The sequence below is a fragment of the Erinaceus europaeus genome, chromosome 2 (genome assembly GCF_950295315.1).
Source record: "Erinaceus europaeus chromosome 2, mEriEur2.1, whole genome shotgun sequence".
NCBI lineage: Eukaryota > Metazoa > Chordata > Mammalia > Eulipotyphla > Erinaceidae > Erinaceus > Erinaceus europaeus.
The window spans coordinates 24773921-24794443 of NC_080163.1; the positions used below are offsets into that span (position 1 = coordinate 24773921).

Sequence of the window (20523 nt, forward strand, 5' to 3'; positions counted from 1 at the left end):
AAAAAGGTGAAGAATCTGAGAGGTACTTCCTTCTCCACTGCTCTCTAGGCCACCCCCCCTTGACCCCACTATCAATCACTCATGTCTGTTGCATTGAGATTCAGATTTGGTGGGGAAGGCAATACCCTGTATTCTCTTTCGGGACTAGATCTCTTAAGTCCTTAACTGCTAAAATTTTGTCTTAGTCTTAGCTAAAATTCTTTTTTTTTTTAACCTTAGTAGCTGAACCCCAAGTAGCTGAATGCTATTTTCCCATTTGCTCCTGCGTGAAAGCTGACTAGATCTTTCTTGAACTTTTTTTTCCCCCTCCCCCAGTACATTGCCAAAAACCACCTGGACACTAATCCTTTACCTTCCCAAACACCCTGGTCCAGCCCAACTCAATAGTTGTGTAGCCTGCTTCCCATGGTTTCACTAGCAATAGTTTTGCCTGTTTCTTTAGCACAGTAAGTGCTTGTTGTTTTTTATAGCCTCTTTTTTTTTTTAATAGCCTCTTTATCTGTTTCATACCACCTACTACTTTGCTGCTAATGGTGCCATTTTAGCGGCTATATCCTACTTCAGGATGCCAATTTCACTGTCATCGGTAGATTGCTTGGTTTAGCAATCTGCAAATTCAGTGGTTTACTTCTTACCTGCTTCTTGCAGTCTCTTTCCATCTTATCTCTCACCTTTTGGAGTTCCTTTTGCTCCTTAGAGAGAGAAGATAGAAGATTGTGAAATTTTTATGAGTAGGCATTTGCTTGTGCTTCTTTGGCTATAACTTAGTTGCATGGCTTTATCCAGCTGTAGTGGACTGAAAAACATTCTGATTTTACACATAGAAGGAAAGGAACTAGGTTTAGTAAATATTCGTGGCAACTTACCTCATTGACAGTATATTCAAAAGCATTAAAAAAAAAAAAAAAGCCCACAAAATTGTAAACTTAAGCCACTGTGATGTCTTCCCAAGGGCTAAGTTCAGTTTTCCTCTAGTTTGTATATTTATTTATATTATCTTTCAGTTTATCCACACGTGTAAATTTACATAATCATATATGATATGCTGGTTTAGAAGTATATCCCCTTATTCAAATTTGTTTTCATAAATTGTTTTGTTTAAAGTCTTTAACACTTGGGAGCTAGGCATTAGCACACTCAGTAGGAGACACACACACACACACACTGTACCATGTGCAAGGACCCGGCTTCAAGTCCCTGGTCCCCACCTGCAGTGGTATAGCTCCATAAGTGAGGTAGTGCTACAGGTGTCTTTCCCTGTCTCCTTTTTTCTCTCCCTCTCTCTGTCTTTCTCTCTCTCTTTTAGACTTTTTAAAAAATCTGTATTTATTTATTGATAGCCAGAAATTGAGAGAAAGGGAAAGAGAGAGAGAGAGAGATCTGCAGCACTGCTTCACCACTTGTGAAGCTTTCACTCTGCAGGTGGGGTCTGGGGGCTTGAACCCGATCCTTGTGCATTGTAACATGTGCTCAACCAGGTGTGCCATCACCCACCCCCATTCTCTCCTTCTCTCTCTGTTTCTCTCTGCTTCTACACAGATTAAATGATTAAGTGATTTTTTAAAAAAGAAGAATTTGCACTTATGGGATATTTGATTTTTTTTAAGTATTTTATTTATTTTATTTTTACAGTTCTTTTTTTTAAGCATTTTATTTTTTGAGAGAGATGCAGAGAGAGAAAGACACAGAGAGAAACACCAGAGCACTGCTCAGCTCTGGTTTATGGTGGTGCGGGGGATTGAACCTGGGACCTGGGAGCCACAGGCATGAGAGTCTCTTTGCATAACCACTATGCTATCTACCCCCGCCCCAGATATTTGATTTTTAAGGAGATTTTAGAAGGCTTTTAACTCTAGTGGCTAGGGAAGTGGTTCAGCAGGTCTCACATGTGCATGGAACCCTGGTTTTGATTCCTGCTACCACATGTGCTGAGGCCATGCTCTGCCTTCTCTGCTGCTCTTTTTCTGTCTCTAATAAATAAATATTTTTAAAAGAATTTTGACATTAATGACTGATTTGCAGTATAAAAATCATACATCTCAGGACTAGTAGATGAATATACTATGCTTTTGTCTCCTTTTCTTTTTCCTTAACTATTCTACAAATATTCATTAATTCATGTCCTGTCCAGTTGACATGACTCCTCCAAAAAGTCCTTTGTTGTCCAAAATAATGCAACTAAAATAATTCATAAAGCAAAAAGTTCTAGGAAATAGCTACTAGCTGCCATCCTCATAACTGGTGATAAGCTAACTTTAAAACTAATAAAAGAAATGTGTTCGATCTCAGTAGATTTAATAATTCCCCGTGAAGCATCTTACTCAATAACAGAAGTATATGGAATCACTGAAGAAGCCTTGGAAAATAAATATCACTCATCAATTTTGTCAGATCCAAAAATCTTTGTTGAGACATGTGAATTTGTATCTGCTCCATATAGCTACCATAAGTCAGTGATAATACTTTGGAACTTTGTCTTTTAATTATCTGCTCTGTAGTTCTTTTTTTTTTTTTAAGTCAGTGAAATATATAGCACAGCATATATTAGGAAGTATGTAGTAAGCATTCCACTAGAAAGCATATATGTCCTAAACTTGTTGCTTTCTATATAAATATATTCCTACTTCAGCCAGTTCCCTATTGGACTTGTTTTAAATCGTGAGGGTTCTCATTTAAGTAAAACTAAATATTTTCCTGAAAAAAAAAAACAGTAATAATAATTTGACGAATTGAAATATATTTATTTTATATACAATTTAGGTGTGTAGTTACATTTTGTTATTTTGCTTTCTTCTCCCAGATTTTCAACAAAATGAACCTGAGACCAAGAGTCAATTTAATAACAAGAGTGCACCAAGAAGGTTTCAGAATACGAAACGGCAGTCACCACTACCTCTCCACCCTTCATGGGAAGCAAGCAGGAAGCGGAAAGAACAGCAATCTAAAATTGCTGTGTTTCAGGGGAAAAAAATTACATTTGATGACTGATTAGTACCTCCTTTGTGAACTTTTCCACCTAAGTCTGTTTTCTTTTCCTTTTATTTTTTTTTTAAACCATCCCATTATTTAAATACATTTTTTTAGCAAGTCTATTTGAAGGGATTATGGGGGGAAAAAAATTCTGTCTTCTCTCTCCCCCCACCCCAGTGGGTTCAAGTTGTTATACTTAAGCATTCCCTAATGAAGCTTATGATTAATTTTTTGAATTTCTTTATTGGGGGATTCATGGTTTACATTCAACAGTTAAATATAATAGTTTGGACATGTGTAACATTTCCCAGTTTTCCACGTAACAATTCAGCCCCCTCTAGGTCCTCCTCTGCCATCATGTTCCAGGACCTGAACCCTCCCTCCACCCCCCAACTCCAGAGTCTTTTACTTTGGTTCAATACAATTAAATTTTTTTACATTATAACCCAGAGTATTTCCTCTGTAGAAAAAAAATGAGATTATAGCTATCTCAGTTTGTTTCACTTTGCTTATCATGAAGTGTATTCTACTAGTTCAGCTCTGCTTCTTTACATTGAAAGTAGGTGTTAAGATATTTTTAAAATTATAAAACAGGAATTATAACAGGAAAGTTGGAGAAAACTATGGGTATTGAAAATAGTTATTGCTGAACGTTGTTCTTTATTTACCAAACTAAGACAGTAACTTTTATTGTGGGCAGAAAGGAGATTATACAAATACTCTTCTTTTTTTTTTATTATAGTATTCCTATTTGTGATCATGTAAACTTTGACTCCTGAATAAGCACAGTTCAGCCATCAAAACACTCAGATTTTTCCAGTTGTTCCAGTATCTTTTATACCAACAGAAAATCATCCTCTTCACCATTCATTTATTGTCTGTCACCATCTCTTCAGTTGTCATGTCACCAGTGAATTGAAGTCAGGCACTTTGGGCAGGAACATAAGAAAAGAGATACTGCACTTGGACACTTTGTTCTGTTGGGAGACAAGTGATCAAGTTACTGCTGCCTGTACTAGAGATGCTGACTATGCTGCCTTGTCTCAAGTAGTAGCTGCAGGGTTTTCCACTGCAAAGTTCCTATTTTTCTCATTGTGAATAATTTATTTTCTGGGAAAATATTTTGGGAATATGTATATCTGTACTGTAATAAGATTTTAATGGACCAGTTTTGGCACTGACTCATGATTCTGAACTAAAGCAATTAGTGCAATTATAGTTGCAAATGATTAAATTATTTTCATCTTATTTCTATATTTATTACCTGGCTGCCTATAATAAGACCTTTCTTTTCTGCCCTGTGTATTCATTTTTGAAAATCCTATTTCACTGTGAGCTCATGGGTAAACTTCTCTTACTCTTTATTTTCATTTGTATTTCTTGCTCCATTCGATTGGTTATTGGCTTATAAGATTTATCATATACTTGATTTATCATGCTTTGATAACTTCAACCAGCATTACACAGCTTTATGTCTGATCTTAGAAAATTACTGACTGGGGTCAGCCAAATGGTAGTTCACCCAGTAATATGCAATGTTATCATGAGTGAGAACCTTAGTTCAAGCCACATGGGAGAAGCTACAGTAATTGTAGCAGTGTTACGGGTATCTTTCTATCCCTATGCCCCAGTCTCTCAGTTTTCAGTCTCTTACCTCAAAAAAGAAAGGAAGGAAGACCACTAGGAATAGTGGAGTCATTCAGGTACTGAGCCCCAGAGGGTAAAAAAAAAAAGCTTGCATATTGCTTCTACATATACAAAGCCATATGGCATTGTTCCTGTACTTGCTGGGATATGCTGTTTGTTTCCATGCTGCATTCATGGTTCTCTCTACCTCTTTAAAGTTAAAACGGTTTTAATGATCTTATCTACAATGATTTCCCACCTTGGAGACATTTTTATCCACATTGAACATTGGACAACTTCTGAAGATAATTGTGGTTATCAACAACTGGAGGAGGAAGGGGGCTCTTGCATCTTATGGTTAGAGTCCAGGGATGCCGGTAAAGTTTTATAGTATGTATAAGTATTTGCCAACTCAACAGTGTTGAAGTTAAGAAACCTTGGTCTGCCTCAGAGCCAAAGATTACAGTAAAAAAAAAAAAATCAACGGAAAGGGTAAACAGTAGGTCTTGAGCTGACGGGAAAGATTTGGTGATCCTGAAGATAGCTTAGTTGTCCAGTATGAGGGATATAAATTAATAAATGGGATGAAACTGAACACATCTTTAAAGACAAGTATATAGGCATAATGGAACTCTCAGGTGACTCAGCGTTTCCACTCAGTTGCATATGGAAAATATGAGCTTCGGTGTTCATTGTAGCTTTCATAGCAGCTGGAATGAAACAACAGATGACTAGGTGTAGCCATACTCATTTGGAGAAAAAGAGAACACAGTTGACCCTCATCAGTGAAGGATTTAATGGTGCTGACTGTCTTCCCCACTCAACACCAACGGTTGAAAAATTCAAGTGTAACTTTTGCCTCCCTCAAGCTTGAGCCTGCTGTGGCTTGGAAGATTTAACCAATTATCCAACTATATCTCTATTATATACTATATCTTTACAATAAGGAAAGAGGAAATAATATTTACAATACTGAACTATATTTGCTGATGCTGTATATCATCCTCAAGAAAAATAGTTCAAATCCATGTTCAAAGGTCAACTGTAGTTAGATGCCAACCACATAGATGTGCGTGTACAGTAAAGCCCTAGCTGTAACAAGTGAATGTCCTGAATCTCAGTGATATGACCAATTGCTCACTTAATTCTTTTTCACGTAAAAAACAAAACAAAACAGGACATGAGGCTGGGTGATGGCACACTCAGTAGTTCACACATTGCCATCACAAAGACTCTGGTTTTCCACCGAAGAGAAGCTTCCCAAGAAGTAGAGCAATGCTGCAGGTATCTCTTCTCTCCCTTTCTGTCTCACACTTTATCCTTTATTTATGACTGAAAGTGAGTTACAAGATTATAAGACTACAATATATAGTTCCAAACTGCACCTACCACCAAGACATTCTGTGTCCCCACCCTCCCATTTTCCCCAAAGATAACAGATAACCACCATAGTTCTCACAAAATGTTAGAAACTGTTTAAGTCTTTTTTCTTTTCCTTCCTTCTTTCCTTCCCCCCTCCCTCCCTCCCTCCCTCTCTCTAAGTTCATGTATATCAGTTCTCTAGATGCCACATATGAGTGAAACCATTCAGCAGTTGTCTTCTCTTCTCTCATTAAGCATAAATACTTCCAGTTCCACACTTTCTGTCCCAAAGGACACAATATCGTGTTTTCAGATTTCAGAATATATTCCATGGAGTATAATGCTCCATAACTTTTTTTTTTCCTCTAGGGTTGCTGGGCTCGGTGCCTGCACCATGAATCTACCGCTCCTGGAGGCCATTTTTCCCCCTTTTTGTTGCCCTTGTTGTTGTAGCCTCGTGGTTACTATTATTGCCATTGTTGATGTTCGTTGTTGGATAGGACAGAGAAAAATGGAGAGAGGAGGGGAAGACGGGGAGAGAAAGATAGACACCTGCAGACCTGCTTCACCATCTGTGAAGTGACTCCCCTGCAGGTGGGGAGCCGGGGGGCTCTAACCGAGATCCTTAAGCCAGTCCTTGCACTTTGCGCCATATGTGCTTAACCCACTGCGCCACCGCCCAACCCCCACCATAACTTTTAACTAGTCATCTGGCTTCCACACTTTGGCTATTGTGAATAATGTAGCTGTGATCAAAGGGGTGCATATGTCCCCTCGAATTAGTGATTGCATGTCTTAGATAAACACTTAAGACTTGCACCTTTTCTGACAAGAAACAAAAGGGGCTGGATGGTGGTGCACCTGGTTAAGCACACTTAATAAGTGTAAGGACCCATGCAAGGATCTGGATTTGAGTCGTCACTCCCCACCTGCAAGGTGGGGGGGGGGGGGGGGAAGCTTCACAAGTGGTGAAGCAAGTCTGCAAGTGTCTTTCTCTGTCCCTCTCTTGCCCTCTCTCAATTTCTCTTTGTCCTATCCAATAAAATGGAAGGGAAAAAAAAGGTCACCAAGAGCAGTGGATTTGTAGTGCCAGCTTAAAGCCCCAATGATAACCCTGATGCAAAAAGAAAAAAATTAAAATCAATAGGATAAAATTGAGATGTACTTTAAACATATAAACTACGTGTGTGCTTTATCAAACTCTAGCTGATCAAATCTTCACCGACTTCAGTCTGTGTTGTGAGACTGACTCTCTTAGATGTCAACATCTAGTATAACAAAGCTATCATTTGGGATGTTCTCTTTTGTATATTACAATATTTGAAATAAATAATGGAGATGGCACTGTCCTTGGGATCCTTTATATTTTTTGCAAACACACTTCTTCCATGACCACATTTGGGAGCCTCAAAATGCTTTTGATGACAGAACATTTGGCAGCTGCTGAAATCCAGTCTTGCAATCTCCTTGGCATTACTAATAAGCAGATGATTATTGTTTTTGAAAGGTAATTATACAATTATGTATTCTAGTAGCATCTCCCAAAAGTTCTTTCCTTAAGAATAGTTCTCAAGCCTGCTTTATTTCATACCTCCTTTGTCTTAACCATGTCCTGTTTAGATGTAAACGTTAGGCTGGTTCTACTGAAACCAGAAGTCAAAATAGACTTTTGTGTAGTCAGCCGTTCCCCCACCCCTCCCTGCCCCCTTCTCTCTAGTTTGTTCTTATGCCAAAGAACAAACTGGAGCTGGGTGCTGGCACTATGAGTCCACTGCTCCAGAAACCCATTTTTCCCTTTCCTTCCCCTCCCCCCTTTTTTTAGATAGAAATTGAGTAGTGGGTGAGGTAGAGAGGGAGAGACACCTGCAGACCTACTTCACTCAGGAAGCTTCTCCCCTCCAGGTGCAGAGGTGGAGCTCAAACCCAGATCCCTGCACGCTCAACCAGGTGTGTCATGAACAGGCCCTGTGTGTACGGTCTCAACATTGGGATTTAGAAGCCGTGACAACATTTTCTGTTTAATAATTATCTCTACTTATTGGGTAGAGAACCAGAAATCAAGAGGGAGGGGGAGATAGAGACAGAGAGACACCTGCAGCACTGCTTTCCCCCTGCAGGTGGGAATGGAGGCTTGAACCCGGGTTCTTGTGCATTGTGACATGTACGCTCAACCAGGTATGCCACAACCTGTCCCTGAAGCCATGACTTTTTATTTTTTTTAAGCCTCGAGCTTTTTAAACCTCTAGCATTTTTTATGTTCCCTTTGCAAGCTAAGAAATTATTGCCATAGTCAATATGGTCTCTACTGATTTGAAACGTCATCATGTATCCTGGGAGTAGTTCTAGCTCACTGTCTTCTGTTCATCTCTAATCTACTACTACATCTTAAAGATTTATTCACTTGTTTCATGAAAGAAACCAGATCACTGTTCTGTTCCAGCACATGTGCTGGGAATCAAACCTGGGTCTCACACATGCAAATCTGCACTCCACCCAATGAGCCACCTCCATGATCATCATTATTACATTTTAACTTTCACTTCACATTTTATTTAAATAGCGAGTAGCCGGGTTGATTCATAAATCTTTACTCCTTCAATATTTTCTTGGCTATTCTTTGATAAACACAATTCCAAGTTGGCTTGTAACTTTAAAAAAAAAATTTTTTTTTTTAAGTATGCTCTGATGAAATCACTCATAGGAAGTGCCGTCAGATGCAAAAAAAAAAAAAGTATGTTGTGATGTTCACTTCTTGATCACATCTAGGAGAGAGATTTCTCTATCTGCTGGGGTGTATTTCCTTCAAACATGTTCTATAACTAGTTGTACAAAAGGATGTGCCACACAGGGGATCACAGAAGAAACAATATGCACAGGAACATTATTCTGTAGTCTTAAATTGGATCCTGGAATGTTGTTTGTTACTTTGAACATGTGTTTCTCTTCAGGGGAAAGCTTGTTTTGAAAGAAAGTTGCTCTCCATGTTGTTTTCAGGGTAAAATTGAAAGGATGTTTTCAGTAAGGACAGCCAAATATTCAGAGGGTCAGTGAAAGGGGGAGATTTATTTGTGTTTATTTTTAAACTAAACATGGTATGAATTTCAGTGTTGAGATGAGCTCTATCAAGGACTTAATTTCATAGCCTTCGCATGTATCAACTCATGTCTGAATTAGGTCTGGATTAAGTTGTGGGTTTTTTTTTGTTTTTGTTTTTAATTTTGGACAGCACCTGTAATAAAGGAGAAAATTTTCAGACCTAAACAAATTCTTGAAGATGCTTTAATACCTAAAGTTTACCTTTTTAGTGCTTTATCTTTTCTACGTTGACATCTTTATGACTTCCTTCTTCAACATCTTATTAGGAAGAGTTACTCTGACCTCCCTTAAAAAAAAAAAAACATCACCTGGGGGAGCACAGCGGGTTCTTCTTCTTCTAGCATTTGCCCTTCTTCCATAGCCAGTCAACAGCGTCAGGTTGAGCCTGATGTAAAGTTTCGAGACCTCCTTTGAATCTGGAGAGGTAGCAGTCGTTGACTATGTGGGTCATAGTCTGTCTGTAGCCGCAGGGGCAGTTCGGGTCGTCTCTGGCTCCCCAGCGATGGAACATAGTGGCGCACCGGCTATGGCCTGTTCGATACCGATTGAGGAGAGCCCAATCATAACGTGCTAGGTCAAAGCCCGGTTGACGCTTGCAGGGGTCTGTGATGAGGTGTTTGTTCTTTACCTCAAGAGTCTGGAACAGAGAAGTTCAGTGTAGGCGTAGGGAACCAGATTGGGTGACGAGACGTCAAGCGTTGGACAGGGTGGGCGAAGATATCCGCGTATATTGACAGGTCCGGTCGAGCGTAGACGTGGGAAATGAACTTAGATGATGCCACATCCCGACGAATATCTGGTGGGGCGATGTTGCTAAGAACTGGCAGCCATGGAACCGGGGTGGAACGGATGGTTCCAGAAATTATCCTCATGGAGGAATATAATTTGGAATCGACCAAGTGGACATGGGGGTTACTGAACCATACTGGGACACAGTAATCTGCAGTGGAATAGCATAATGCCAGAGATGATGATCGTAGTGTGGAAGCGCTCACGCCCCATGAGGAGCTGGCCAGTCTTGCAATGATGTTATTCCTCGCGCCCACCTTTGCTGCAGTTTTTATGAGATGTTTGTGAAATGACAGAGTGCGATTGAGACTAACGCCAAGATAAGACTGGCTGGGCTTCATGCCGGATTCTCGTATTGTCAAGCTGCACATTAAGCTCACACGAGGCCGAGGCATGGTGTAGATGGAAAACAGATGATACCGTTTTTGCAGTGCTAGGGATTAGTCGCCATTTTTTACAGTAATCAGATATCAGAGACGTGTCTTTCGTGAGTGTTTCCTCGAAGATGTCAAACTTGGATGCCTGAGTTGCACAGCAGATGTCATCGACGTAGATGAACTTTCTTGAAGAAGTTTCTGGAAGGTCATTGATGTAAATATTAAATAGTGTAGGAGCCAGAACAGAGCCGTGGGGGAGGCCACTTGAGACAAGTCGCCATCTGCTAGACTTGTCACCCAGATGCACCCAGAATCTTCTGTTTTGGAGAAGAAACGATATAGTGTTGGCCACCCATGGAGGCAGGCATCTTGAGATCTTGACTAGGAGACCACGGTGCCGGACCGTGTCATAGGCTGCTGTGAGATCAACAAAGACAGCACCCGTCTTTAAATTCTTCTGGAATCCATTTTCAATGTAAGTTAAGAGGGCCAGGGCTTGTTCGCAGGTAGATCTTCCTGGGCGGAAACCAGCTTGGGCGGGTGATAGGAATTTCTCTGTGAGAGGAGAAATACGTGACAGAAGCAGCCTCTCAAGGAGTTCGTAACACACGGAGAGGAGAGAAATTGGTTTATAGCTGGCGGCCAGTGTTGGGTTAAGCACAGGTGGCTCAAAGCACAAGGACTGTGTAAATATTCTGGTTCGAACTTCCCACCTGCAGAGGAGTTGCTTCACAAGTGGTGAAGCAGGTCTGCAGGTGTCTTATCTTTCTCTCTTCCTCTGTCTTCCTCTCCTCTCTTTATTTCTCTCTGTCCTATCTAACAACGATGACATCAATAACAACAGCAATAAAACAAGGACAGCAAAAGGAATAAATAAATAAAGTTTAAAAAAAATCACCTAGTTATTCCCTACTCAACTATATAACATTTCTTCTCTAACATTCATCAGTCAGTATGTATGTTTGTATGTTTGTCAATCTCCCCATCAGCTTTGTGAGTGCAAAGACTTTTTTTTGCCACACCCCAAGCTTAAACAATATACAAATTATTTTATAGCAGGTTATATCAATATTTACTTAAATATTTGCTTCCAGAGTCATATTCTAGAAATATCTGAGTCAATGTTTTGGGGCCAGGTGGTGGCACACCTGCTTGAATGCACATTACAATTCCTAAGGACCCCAGTTTGAGCCCCCAGTCCTCACCTGCAGGGGAAAGCTTTGTGAGTGGTAAAGCGGTGCTGCAAGTCTTTCTCTTCACTCTATCACCCTTTTCCTCTCCATTTCTGGTTGTCTATCCAGTAAATGAGATTAGATTAAATTTTAAATATATATATTCATAAGTAGTTATGAATATATATATATAAGGTGGTTTTTGTTTGTTTAGTTTTTCAGTGATTCACTGTGGAATACTTTCAGCTACCAGTTAGGTGAGATACAGGGTAGTTTGGATCTGAAGAAAGAAGATGAGACTAGGAAAGGACAAGGTATGAGTTCACCTTACAAAACTCTATTTTTGCTCTGTTTTTTTTTTTTACATTTTCCACATTAGAGTTACATCTTAACATAAAGATCACTTTAAATGCTCTTTAACTTGACTTTTAGTCTAAGATATGCTTCTATTTTTTATCGCTGTACTTCTCTTACCTAATTAGAATGGCTAGTTCTTCCAGTACAACATAACTTAATGTTGAAAGTGGCCCTTTATGTCTGTTCCTGACTCCAATAGGAACGAGCCTAACACTTTCCTTAACTATGAAGTTGACTTTTTGTTTTATTTTTTAAGATCTGTTTCTCTTTGGGAGTTATTTTAAAATTTTTGATTCATCTTGTTAGGACAGAGAGAAATTGAAAGGGGGGGTTGTGGGGCTAGCGACACGTGAGAGAGAGATGACCCAGGAACCAAGCACATGGTGGCGAGGCAATTCAAATCTTTATTCATTCATTATTTATTCTCCCCAGAGTTGGGTGGTAGTACACCTGGTTAAGCCACATGGCTCAAACGGCAATGGCCGGTGTCAGCCTCCTGGTCTGTTCTGCATGCTCCTCCAGGTCGGAACCCAAGAGAGAGATCTGAAACAGAAGTGTCTTGACAATACCATTCATGGTTAGGAAAAGGTGAAAGAGGTAGGGACTTCCTTAGAAACTGTTGCTAGGGGTTTAACTGGTAGGATTAATAATTCCCTGTGGGGAATTAGGAAGGAGACCTTTAGTCATTTGTAAGACAAAGCAGAAGATTGATATGTAGATAATAAAAGGATGGGTCATAGTAGCAATGAACACAGGGGGAGCTGGCTTAATGTTTTAAGGAATGCCGAGCTCCTGGAGGCAGAAAAATGCAAGGTGCTTTGTGAGGCAGGGAGTCTGATAAGACTAGGCAACCCTTTGGGGTTCCCATGTACCCCTCACTCAACCTGTCGGTAGGGAGAGAGACTAACAGGATAGACACAACCCTCAGGTCAGGCTCTGCCAGATTCTACCACATCCTCACAATTTCCCTACAGGGGGTGATTTAGACAGGAGATAGACACCTGGAGCACTACTTCACTGCGAGGAAAGTTTACCCACATTTAGGTAGGGACCAGGGCTTGAACCCAGGTCCTTATGCATAGCAGTATGTGTGTTTAATCAAACGCCCTGTCATCCAGCCCCTGAAGCAAGTTTTTAAATTACTTTTAAGGTAAGATGTATTTTTATTTATTTTTTAAATTTTTAATTAGATTTTTAAATCCATTTGTTTATTGTTATTGGGGGTATTGATGGTTTACAGTCAACAGTAAATATAGTACTTAGTACATGTGTAACATTTCTCATTTTACTGTAGAACACTAATCCCCCCCATAGGTCCTCTTCCACCATCATGCTTCAGAACCTGAGCCCTCCCTCCTGCCCTGAGTGCTTTACTTTGATGGTGCAATACACCAAGAATTTTTTTTTATTTCTTTATTGGGGAATTAATGCTTTACATTCAACAGTAAATACAATAGTTTGTACATGCATAACATTCCCCAGATTCCCATTTAACAATACAACCCCCACTATTTCATTCATCATCTTTCATGGACCTGTATTCTCCCCACCCAGCCACCCACCCCAGAGTCTTTTACTTTGGTGCAATACACCAACTCCAGTTCAGGTTCTAATTGTGTTTTCTTTTCTAAACTTGTTTTTCAACTTCGGCCTGAGAGTGAGAACATCCCATATTCATCCTTCTGTTTCTGACTTATTTCACTCAACATGATTTTTTCAAGGTCCATCCAAGATCGGCTGAAAACGGTGAAGTCACCATTTTTTACAGCTGAGTAGTATTCCATTGTGTAGATATACCACGACTTGCTCAGCCACTCATCTGTTGTTGGACACCTGGGTTGCTTCCAGGTTTTGGCTATTACAAATTGTGCTGCTAAGAACATATGTGTACACAGATCTTTTTGGATGGATGTGTTGGATTCCTTAGGATATATCTCCAGGAGGGGAATTGCAGGGTCATAGGGTAGGTCCATTTCTAGCCTTCTGAGAGTTCTCCAGACTGTTCTCCACAGAGGCTGGACCAATTGACATTCCCACCAGCAGTGCAGGAGGGTTCCTTTGACCCCACACCCTCTCCAGCATTTGCTGCTGTTACCTTTTCTGATGTATGACATTCTCACAGGAGTGAAGTGATATCTCATTATTGTCTTTATTTGCATTTCTCTGACAATCAGAGACTTGGAGCATTTTTTCATGTGTTTCTCAGCCTTTTGGATCTGTTCTGTGGTGAACATTCTGTCCAAGTCCTCCCCCCATTTTTGGATGGGGTTATTTGTTGTCTTGTTGTTGAGTTTGGCAAGCTCTTTATATATGTTGGTTATTAAACTCTTTTTTTTTTTTCCTCCTCCAGGGTTATTGCTGGGCTCGGTGCCTGCACCATGAATCCACCGCTCCTGGAGGCCATTTTACCCCCTTTTGTTGCCCTTGTTGTAGCTTCGTTGTGGTTATTATTATAGCCCTTGTTGACACAATTCGTTGTTGGATAGGACAGAGAGAAATGGAGAGAGGAGGGGAAGACAGAGAAGGGGAGAGAAAGATAGACACCTGCAGACCTGCTTCACCGCCTGTGAAGCAACTCCCCTGCAGGTGGGGAGCTGGGGGCTCGAACCGGGATCCTTATGCCGGTCCCTGTGCTTTGCGCCACATGCGCTTAACCCACTGCGCCACCGCCCGACCCCCGGTTATTAAACTCTTATCTGATGTATGGCATGTAAAGATCTTCTCCCATTCTTTGAGGGGTCTCTTGGTTTGGGTAGTGGTTTCTTTTGCTGTGAAGAAGCTTTTTAATTTGATGTAGTCCCATAGGTTTATCCTTGCCTTAGTCTTCTTTGTAATTGGATTCGTTTCATTGAAATTGTCTTTAAAATTTATGCGGAAAAAAGTTCTGCCAATATTTTCCTCTAAGTATCTGATAGTTTCTGGTCTAACATCCAAGTCCTTGATCCACTTGGAATTTACTTTTGTATTTGGTGAAATAGAGTGATTCAGTTTCATTCTTCTGCATGTTTCAACCCATTGTTTCCAACACCATTTGTTGAAGAGACTCTGCTTTCCCATTGTAATAGTCTGGGCCCTTTGTCAAAGATTAGATGTCCATACGTGTGGGGCCTCATTTCTGGGCTCTCAATTCTATTCCACTGGTCAGTGTGTCTGTTCATGTTCCAGTTCCAAGCAGTTTTGATGACAATGGCCCTATAATATAGTTTGAGATCTGGGAGTGTGATGCCTCCGGTTCTGTTCTTTTTTCTCAATATTGTTTTGGCAATTCTAGGTCTTTTCTGGTTCCAGATAAACATTTGTAGCATTTGTTCTATTCTCCTAAAAAATGTGCTTGGGATCTTGATGGGGATAGCATTAAATTTGTAGATGGCTCTGGGTAATATATTCATTTTGATGATGTTAAATCTTCCAACCCATGAACATGAAATATCTTTCCACTTCTTTGAGTCTTTTTCAATTTCTTTGAGTAGTGACTCATAATTTTCAGTATACAAGTCTTTCACTTCTTTGGTTAGGTTTACTCCTAGATATTTTATTGTTTTTGTTGCTATAGAAAAAGGAACTGATTTCTGGATTTCAATTTCTTCTAACTTAGTGTTTACATAGAGGAATGCCACTGATTTTTGAATGTTAATTTTATAGCCTGACACATTACTGTATTGCCTGATGATTTCCAAAAGCTTCTTGCTGGATTCCTTAGGTTTTTCCATGTATACTATCATGTCATCTGCAAATAAGGAGAGTTTGACTTCTTCTCTTCCAATCTGCATGCCTTTAATTCCTTGCTCCTGCCTGATTGCTATGGCAAGAACTTCCAACACTATGTTGAATAGTAATGGTGATAGTGGGCAGCCCTGTCTAGTACCTGATCTGAGTGGAAATGCTTCCAATTTTTAACCATTGAGTATGATGTTGGCTGTAGGTTTGCTATATACAGACTCCACTATCTTGAGGAATTTTCCATCTATTCCCATTTTTGTAGTGTTTTGATCATAAAGGGATGTTGTATTTTGTCTAAGGCTTTCTCTGCATCTATTGATATGACCATGTGGTTTTTGGTCTAGCTTTTGTTGATGTGGTGGATCACACTGATTGATTTACGTATATTAAACCAACCTTGCATGCCTGGGATAAACCCCACTAGGTCATGATGAACAATCTTTTTGATATACTGCTGTATCCGGTTGGCTAGAATTTTGTTCAATATTTTCGCATCTATGTTCATCAGAGATATTGGTCTGTAGTTTTCTTTTTTGGTTGTGTCCCTGTCTGCTTTTGGTATCAGGGTGATGTTGGCTTCATAGAAGCTGGCAGGGAGTATTCCAGTGTCTTCAACCTTCTGGAAGACTTTTAAAAGTAGAGGTATTAGTTCTTCTTTTAAAGTTTTATAGAATTCATTTGTAAAACCATCTGGTCCAGGACTTTTATTTTTGGGAAGATTTTTGATAACTGTTTCAATTTCATTAGCTGTGATGGGCCTGTTCATGTTATCCACTTCCTCTTGACTTAGTTTTGGAAGTTGGTAGGTATCTAGGAAATCATTCATTTCTTCCAGGTTCTCTAGCTTGGTGGCATATAGTTGTTCATAGAAGCCTCGCATGATATGTTGAATTTCTGCAGTGTCTGTTGTGATATCTCCTCTTTCATTTACTATCCGATTTATTTGGGTCTTCCCTTTTTTGTTTTGTGAGTCTGGCTAAAGGTTTGTCGATTTTGTTTACTCTTTCGAAGAACCAACATTTACTTTCATTGATCTTTTGTATGGTTTTCTTATTCTCAATGTTATTTATTTCTGCCCTAACTTTAGTGATTTCTGTCCTTCTGGTTGCTTTAGGATTCCTTTGTTGTTCTTCTTCTAGGTCTTTAAGATGTGCAATCAGGCTGTTTATTTGTGCCTTTTCTTGTTTCCTAATGTGTGCTTGTATAGCTATGAACTTCCCTCTTAGGACTGCTTTAGCTGTGTCCCAAATATTTTGATAGCTTGTTTCTTCATTTTCATTGAACTCTCGAAACATTTTGATTTCTTCCTTGATTTCCTCTTTGACCCAGAAGTTGTTAAGAAGTGTACTATTGAGCTTCCACATTTTGGCACTGTTACTAATCTTTTGTTGATTGTTAAGTGTTAGTTTAATTCCACTGTGGTCTGAGAAGATGCTTGGGATGATTTCAGTGCTCTTGAATTGGCTGATGTTGTCTTTGTGGCCTAACATATGGTCTATCCTTGAGAATGATCCATGTGGATTTGAGTAAAATGTGTATTCCAGTTTCTTGGGATGAATGACTCTGAAAATGTCCAATAGTTCTAGTTTATCTATCTCTTCATTTAGCTCCCTTATGTCTTTACTGATTTTCTTCCTGGATGATCTGTCAAGTTGAGATAGTGGGGTGTTGAAGTCCCCTACTATGATTGTGTTACTGTTAATATATTGCTGTAGCTCTTTCAGTAGAAGTTTGATGTATTTAGATGGCTTCTCATTGGGTGCATAGATATTAATAATTGTTAAGTCCTCTTGAATGACTGATCCTCTGAGCATTAAGTAATGTCCATTCCTATCTTTTTTAATCTTATCTATTTTAAAGTCTATCATGTCAGATATGAGAATAGCTGTTCCTGCCCTTTTTTGTGGGCCATTGGCTTGTATGACAGTTTTCCATCCTTTCACTTTAAGTCTGTTTTTGTCTTGTTGAGTTAGGTGAGTTTCCTGTAGACAACATATTGTTGGGTTGTGTTTTCTGATCCATCTTCCTATTCTGTGTCTTTTAATAGGTGAATTCAGGCCATTGACATTTATTGATATCAAAGATTGAAGATATTTTAACGCCATTCTTGTAGAGTTTTAGAGTGTTTTAATATATGTCCTATTTGTGGTGGTCTGGTTGTTTATAGGAGACCTTTCAGAACTTCTTTCAGGGCAGGCTTGGTGATGGTTGCTTCCTTCAACTGTTGCTTGTCTGAGAAGGTTTTGATGTTTCCATCTAGTCTGAATGACAGTCTAGCAGGATATAGTATTCTTGGCTGAAAGCCTTTCTCATTGAGCACTCGATAGATATTTTGCCATTCTCTTCTGGCCTGTAGTGTTTGTATGGAGAAGTCTGCTGCTAATCTTATGGGTTTTCCTTTGTAGGTGACTCTTTGTTTTTCTCTTGCAGCCTTGAGGATCCTTTCTTTATCCTTATTCCTTCCATTCTAAGTATGACATGACTTGGTGTCTTTAGGTCTGGGTTAATTCTGTTTGGGCTTCTTGACTCTTTATGTCTTTGGTGTTGTCTAGACTAGAGAAATTTTCAGCTATTATGGCCTGGAGAATGCTTTCTTCCTCTCCTTCTCTTTCTTCCTCTGGTAAGCCAATAATGCGTATATTGTTTCGTCTGAAGTCATCCCATAGGACTCTGTTGTTGTTTTCAGCATCTCTTAATCTCTTTTTGAGATCTCTTACTTCTTTTTTAGTTGTCTCTAATTCATCCTCAATCTTGCTAATTCTTTCTTCAGCCTCATTGATTCTATTCTCTCTGCCCTCTACTGCTTTCTGGAGTTCATCTATTTTGTTGCCCTGCTCTGATACTGTTTTAGCTTGTTCAGCTAGTTGCCTTCTTAGCTCAGCGATTTCAGCTTTCAGCTCTTTAATAACCATGAGATAATTAGAATTTTCTTCCATATTCTCATTTGTTGTTCCTGCATTTCTGATTACAATTTTTTCAAATTCTTTACTCACTCCTATTATTATTTCCTTAGCTAATGTTTGAATTTTGAACTCTTTGTTTTGTGCTTCACCCTCTGGAGGACTCTTAGCTGGACTCTTGTCCTGGTTCGAGTCTCCAATATTTTTTCTTGTTGTTTTAACCATTTTATATATTATGTTATGATTTCCCTTTATCAGTACTTTTCAAATTATTGATTACTATTGCCTGGATTGACTTGTGTCTAAGTAATTTAATTAAAGGGTTTACTGTGGTGGAAGTTAACAGTTTTTTCAATCCCTGAGTTGGAGCTCAGTGGTGTAAAAGCCTCTTTTTTTTTTTCCCCTGTAGGCTATGGGAGCCTAAGGGCTTTTAAACTATCAATAGGCTTCTTAGCTTAATCACTGACTCCTGACCAAGAGATAAAGCAGGGTGTGGTAGAGATAATCCAGTGGTTATGCAAAGAGACTTTCACAGCGCCTCAGCTATGCCACCAAGGTATAGGTCTTCTCCTGAGTTTCCCGGTTAGATCTCTGTCCCCTGGTGTCCCTCCCTGTTGCTGCTCCAGATTCTGAGGGTAGTAGCAATGGAGACTCAGAGTTGCACTTGGTGAGTCTCTGGGGAGTCCTTTCCTCCCTTCAGCTGTCCCCTTGTTGTGGAGCAGACTGGAGGTGGTGTCTCCAGTGATAAACTGTTGAACTGTTAGCAGTCACTTAATCTCTCCTTAGGCCCCTCTCTCCTCTCTGTCACCAGCCATGCGTGTTTGTACTCACCAGTTATTTACTGGGTTCCTGTGGTCATTCTAGTCCTTTCTTGTTTCGGTCCGGGTGGTCTCCTTTGGTATTCCTAGTTGATCTGGGAGAGGAGAGGAGAGGAGAGGAGAGGAGAGGAGAGGAGAGGAGAGGAGAGGAGAGAAAGCGGTCTGCTGCTCGTAGCTCCGCCTCCGGAAGTCCCATAATTTTTATTTTTTAATATATCACATTTCTTATAAACATTTATAAAGATGAGATTGAATTTTAACTTTTTGTTCTTTAAAGATTGAGTGGAGTAACTGGAGAAAAAAATTGGATTTTTTTTATTATTAAAGTTCCTCTATGTTATTGTATCTTTTTTTTCTGATTATTTAAATTATTCAGAGCATATCTCTAACATATGAGTGCCTGGAGTAGGACCTGGGGCCTCAAACATGCAAGTTCTGTGGTCTGTGCACTAAATCACCTCCCTAGCTGTCATTGTACATTTATTCTATTTGCAAAATTCTTAAGATGTTAGCAGTGTATAAGTCAGAGTATAAGTCACCACACCCTCCACCACATTTCTTTGCTGTTTAAATTTCTTTTTATGATTTTTATTTTATTTATTTATTCCCTTTTGTTGCCCTTGTTTTACTGTTGTAGTTATTATTGATTTCGTTGTTGTTAGATAGAACAGAGAGAAATGGAGAGAGGAGGGGAAGACAGAGAGGGGGAGAGAAAGACACCTGCAGACCTGCTTCACCACCTGTGAAGTGACTCCCCTGCAGGTGGGGAGCCAGGGGTTTGAACCGGGATCTTTACGCCGGTCCTTGTGCTTTGCACCACCTGTGCTTAACCCACTGCGCTACTGCCTGACTCCTGCTGTTTAAATTTCTATTTGAGCTCAGTTTATACTTTCCTTTAAAAGTAACCATTTTGTACATAAAGTCCCAAGGTCAGTGCCCCACATAATATATGTGTGTGTTATGCAAAACATTTTCATGCTTGAGGTTCTCAGGTCCCAGGTCCAATTCCCACTAGCACCCTAAAAGTCAGAGTGGAACAGTGCTCTGGTTAAAACTAAAAGGAAAAAAAAAAAAAAGCCTGGACTGCAGAATGGTATAAGACCCTATTTAATACACACACACACACACAATACTGTGAGCCAAAATCCATATCTGCCTACAACAGGTCTAACAAGAGAGCATAAGTAATGTGGCATTTATGTGACTCTATGAAAAAGAAACACTTAAAATGATGGACAGGTTAATTAATTCCCTTTATGTCCAGAGGACAGACTCTTTACCCTGAGAGACCAAATGATCTAAAAGTTTAGTTTACCAAAACATAAAATGCACAAAA

General features: G+C 39.6%; 1 protein-coding gene and 1 non-coding gene across 2 annotated transcripts in view; both read left to right on the plus strand.

Annotated features, from left to right (window-relative positions):
* SRFBP1 (serum response factor binding protein 1) overlaps nucleotides 1-7307 on the plus strand; it is a 77550-nt gene extending 70243 nt beyond the window's left edge. The window contains exon 8 of the mRNA XM_016190091.2: nucleotides 2801-7307. Coding sequence (XP_016045577.2) covers nucleotides 2801-2988 — 188 coding nt within the window. The 3' untranslated portion in view covers nucleotides 2989-7307. The remainder of the gene's footprint in view (nucleotides 1-2800) is intronic.
* A 1329-nt stretch (nucleotides 7308-8636) lies between these two features.
* Nucleotides 8637-8702, plus strand: LOC132537363 (small nucleolar RNA SNORD49). Its single transcript, XR_009548805.1, has one exon. It is a non-coding gene; the product is annotated as a small nucleolar RNA SNORD49 (small nucleolar RNA).
* Nucleotides 8703-20523: the final 11821 nt, after the last annotated feature.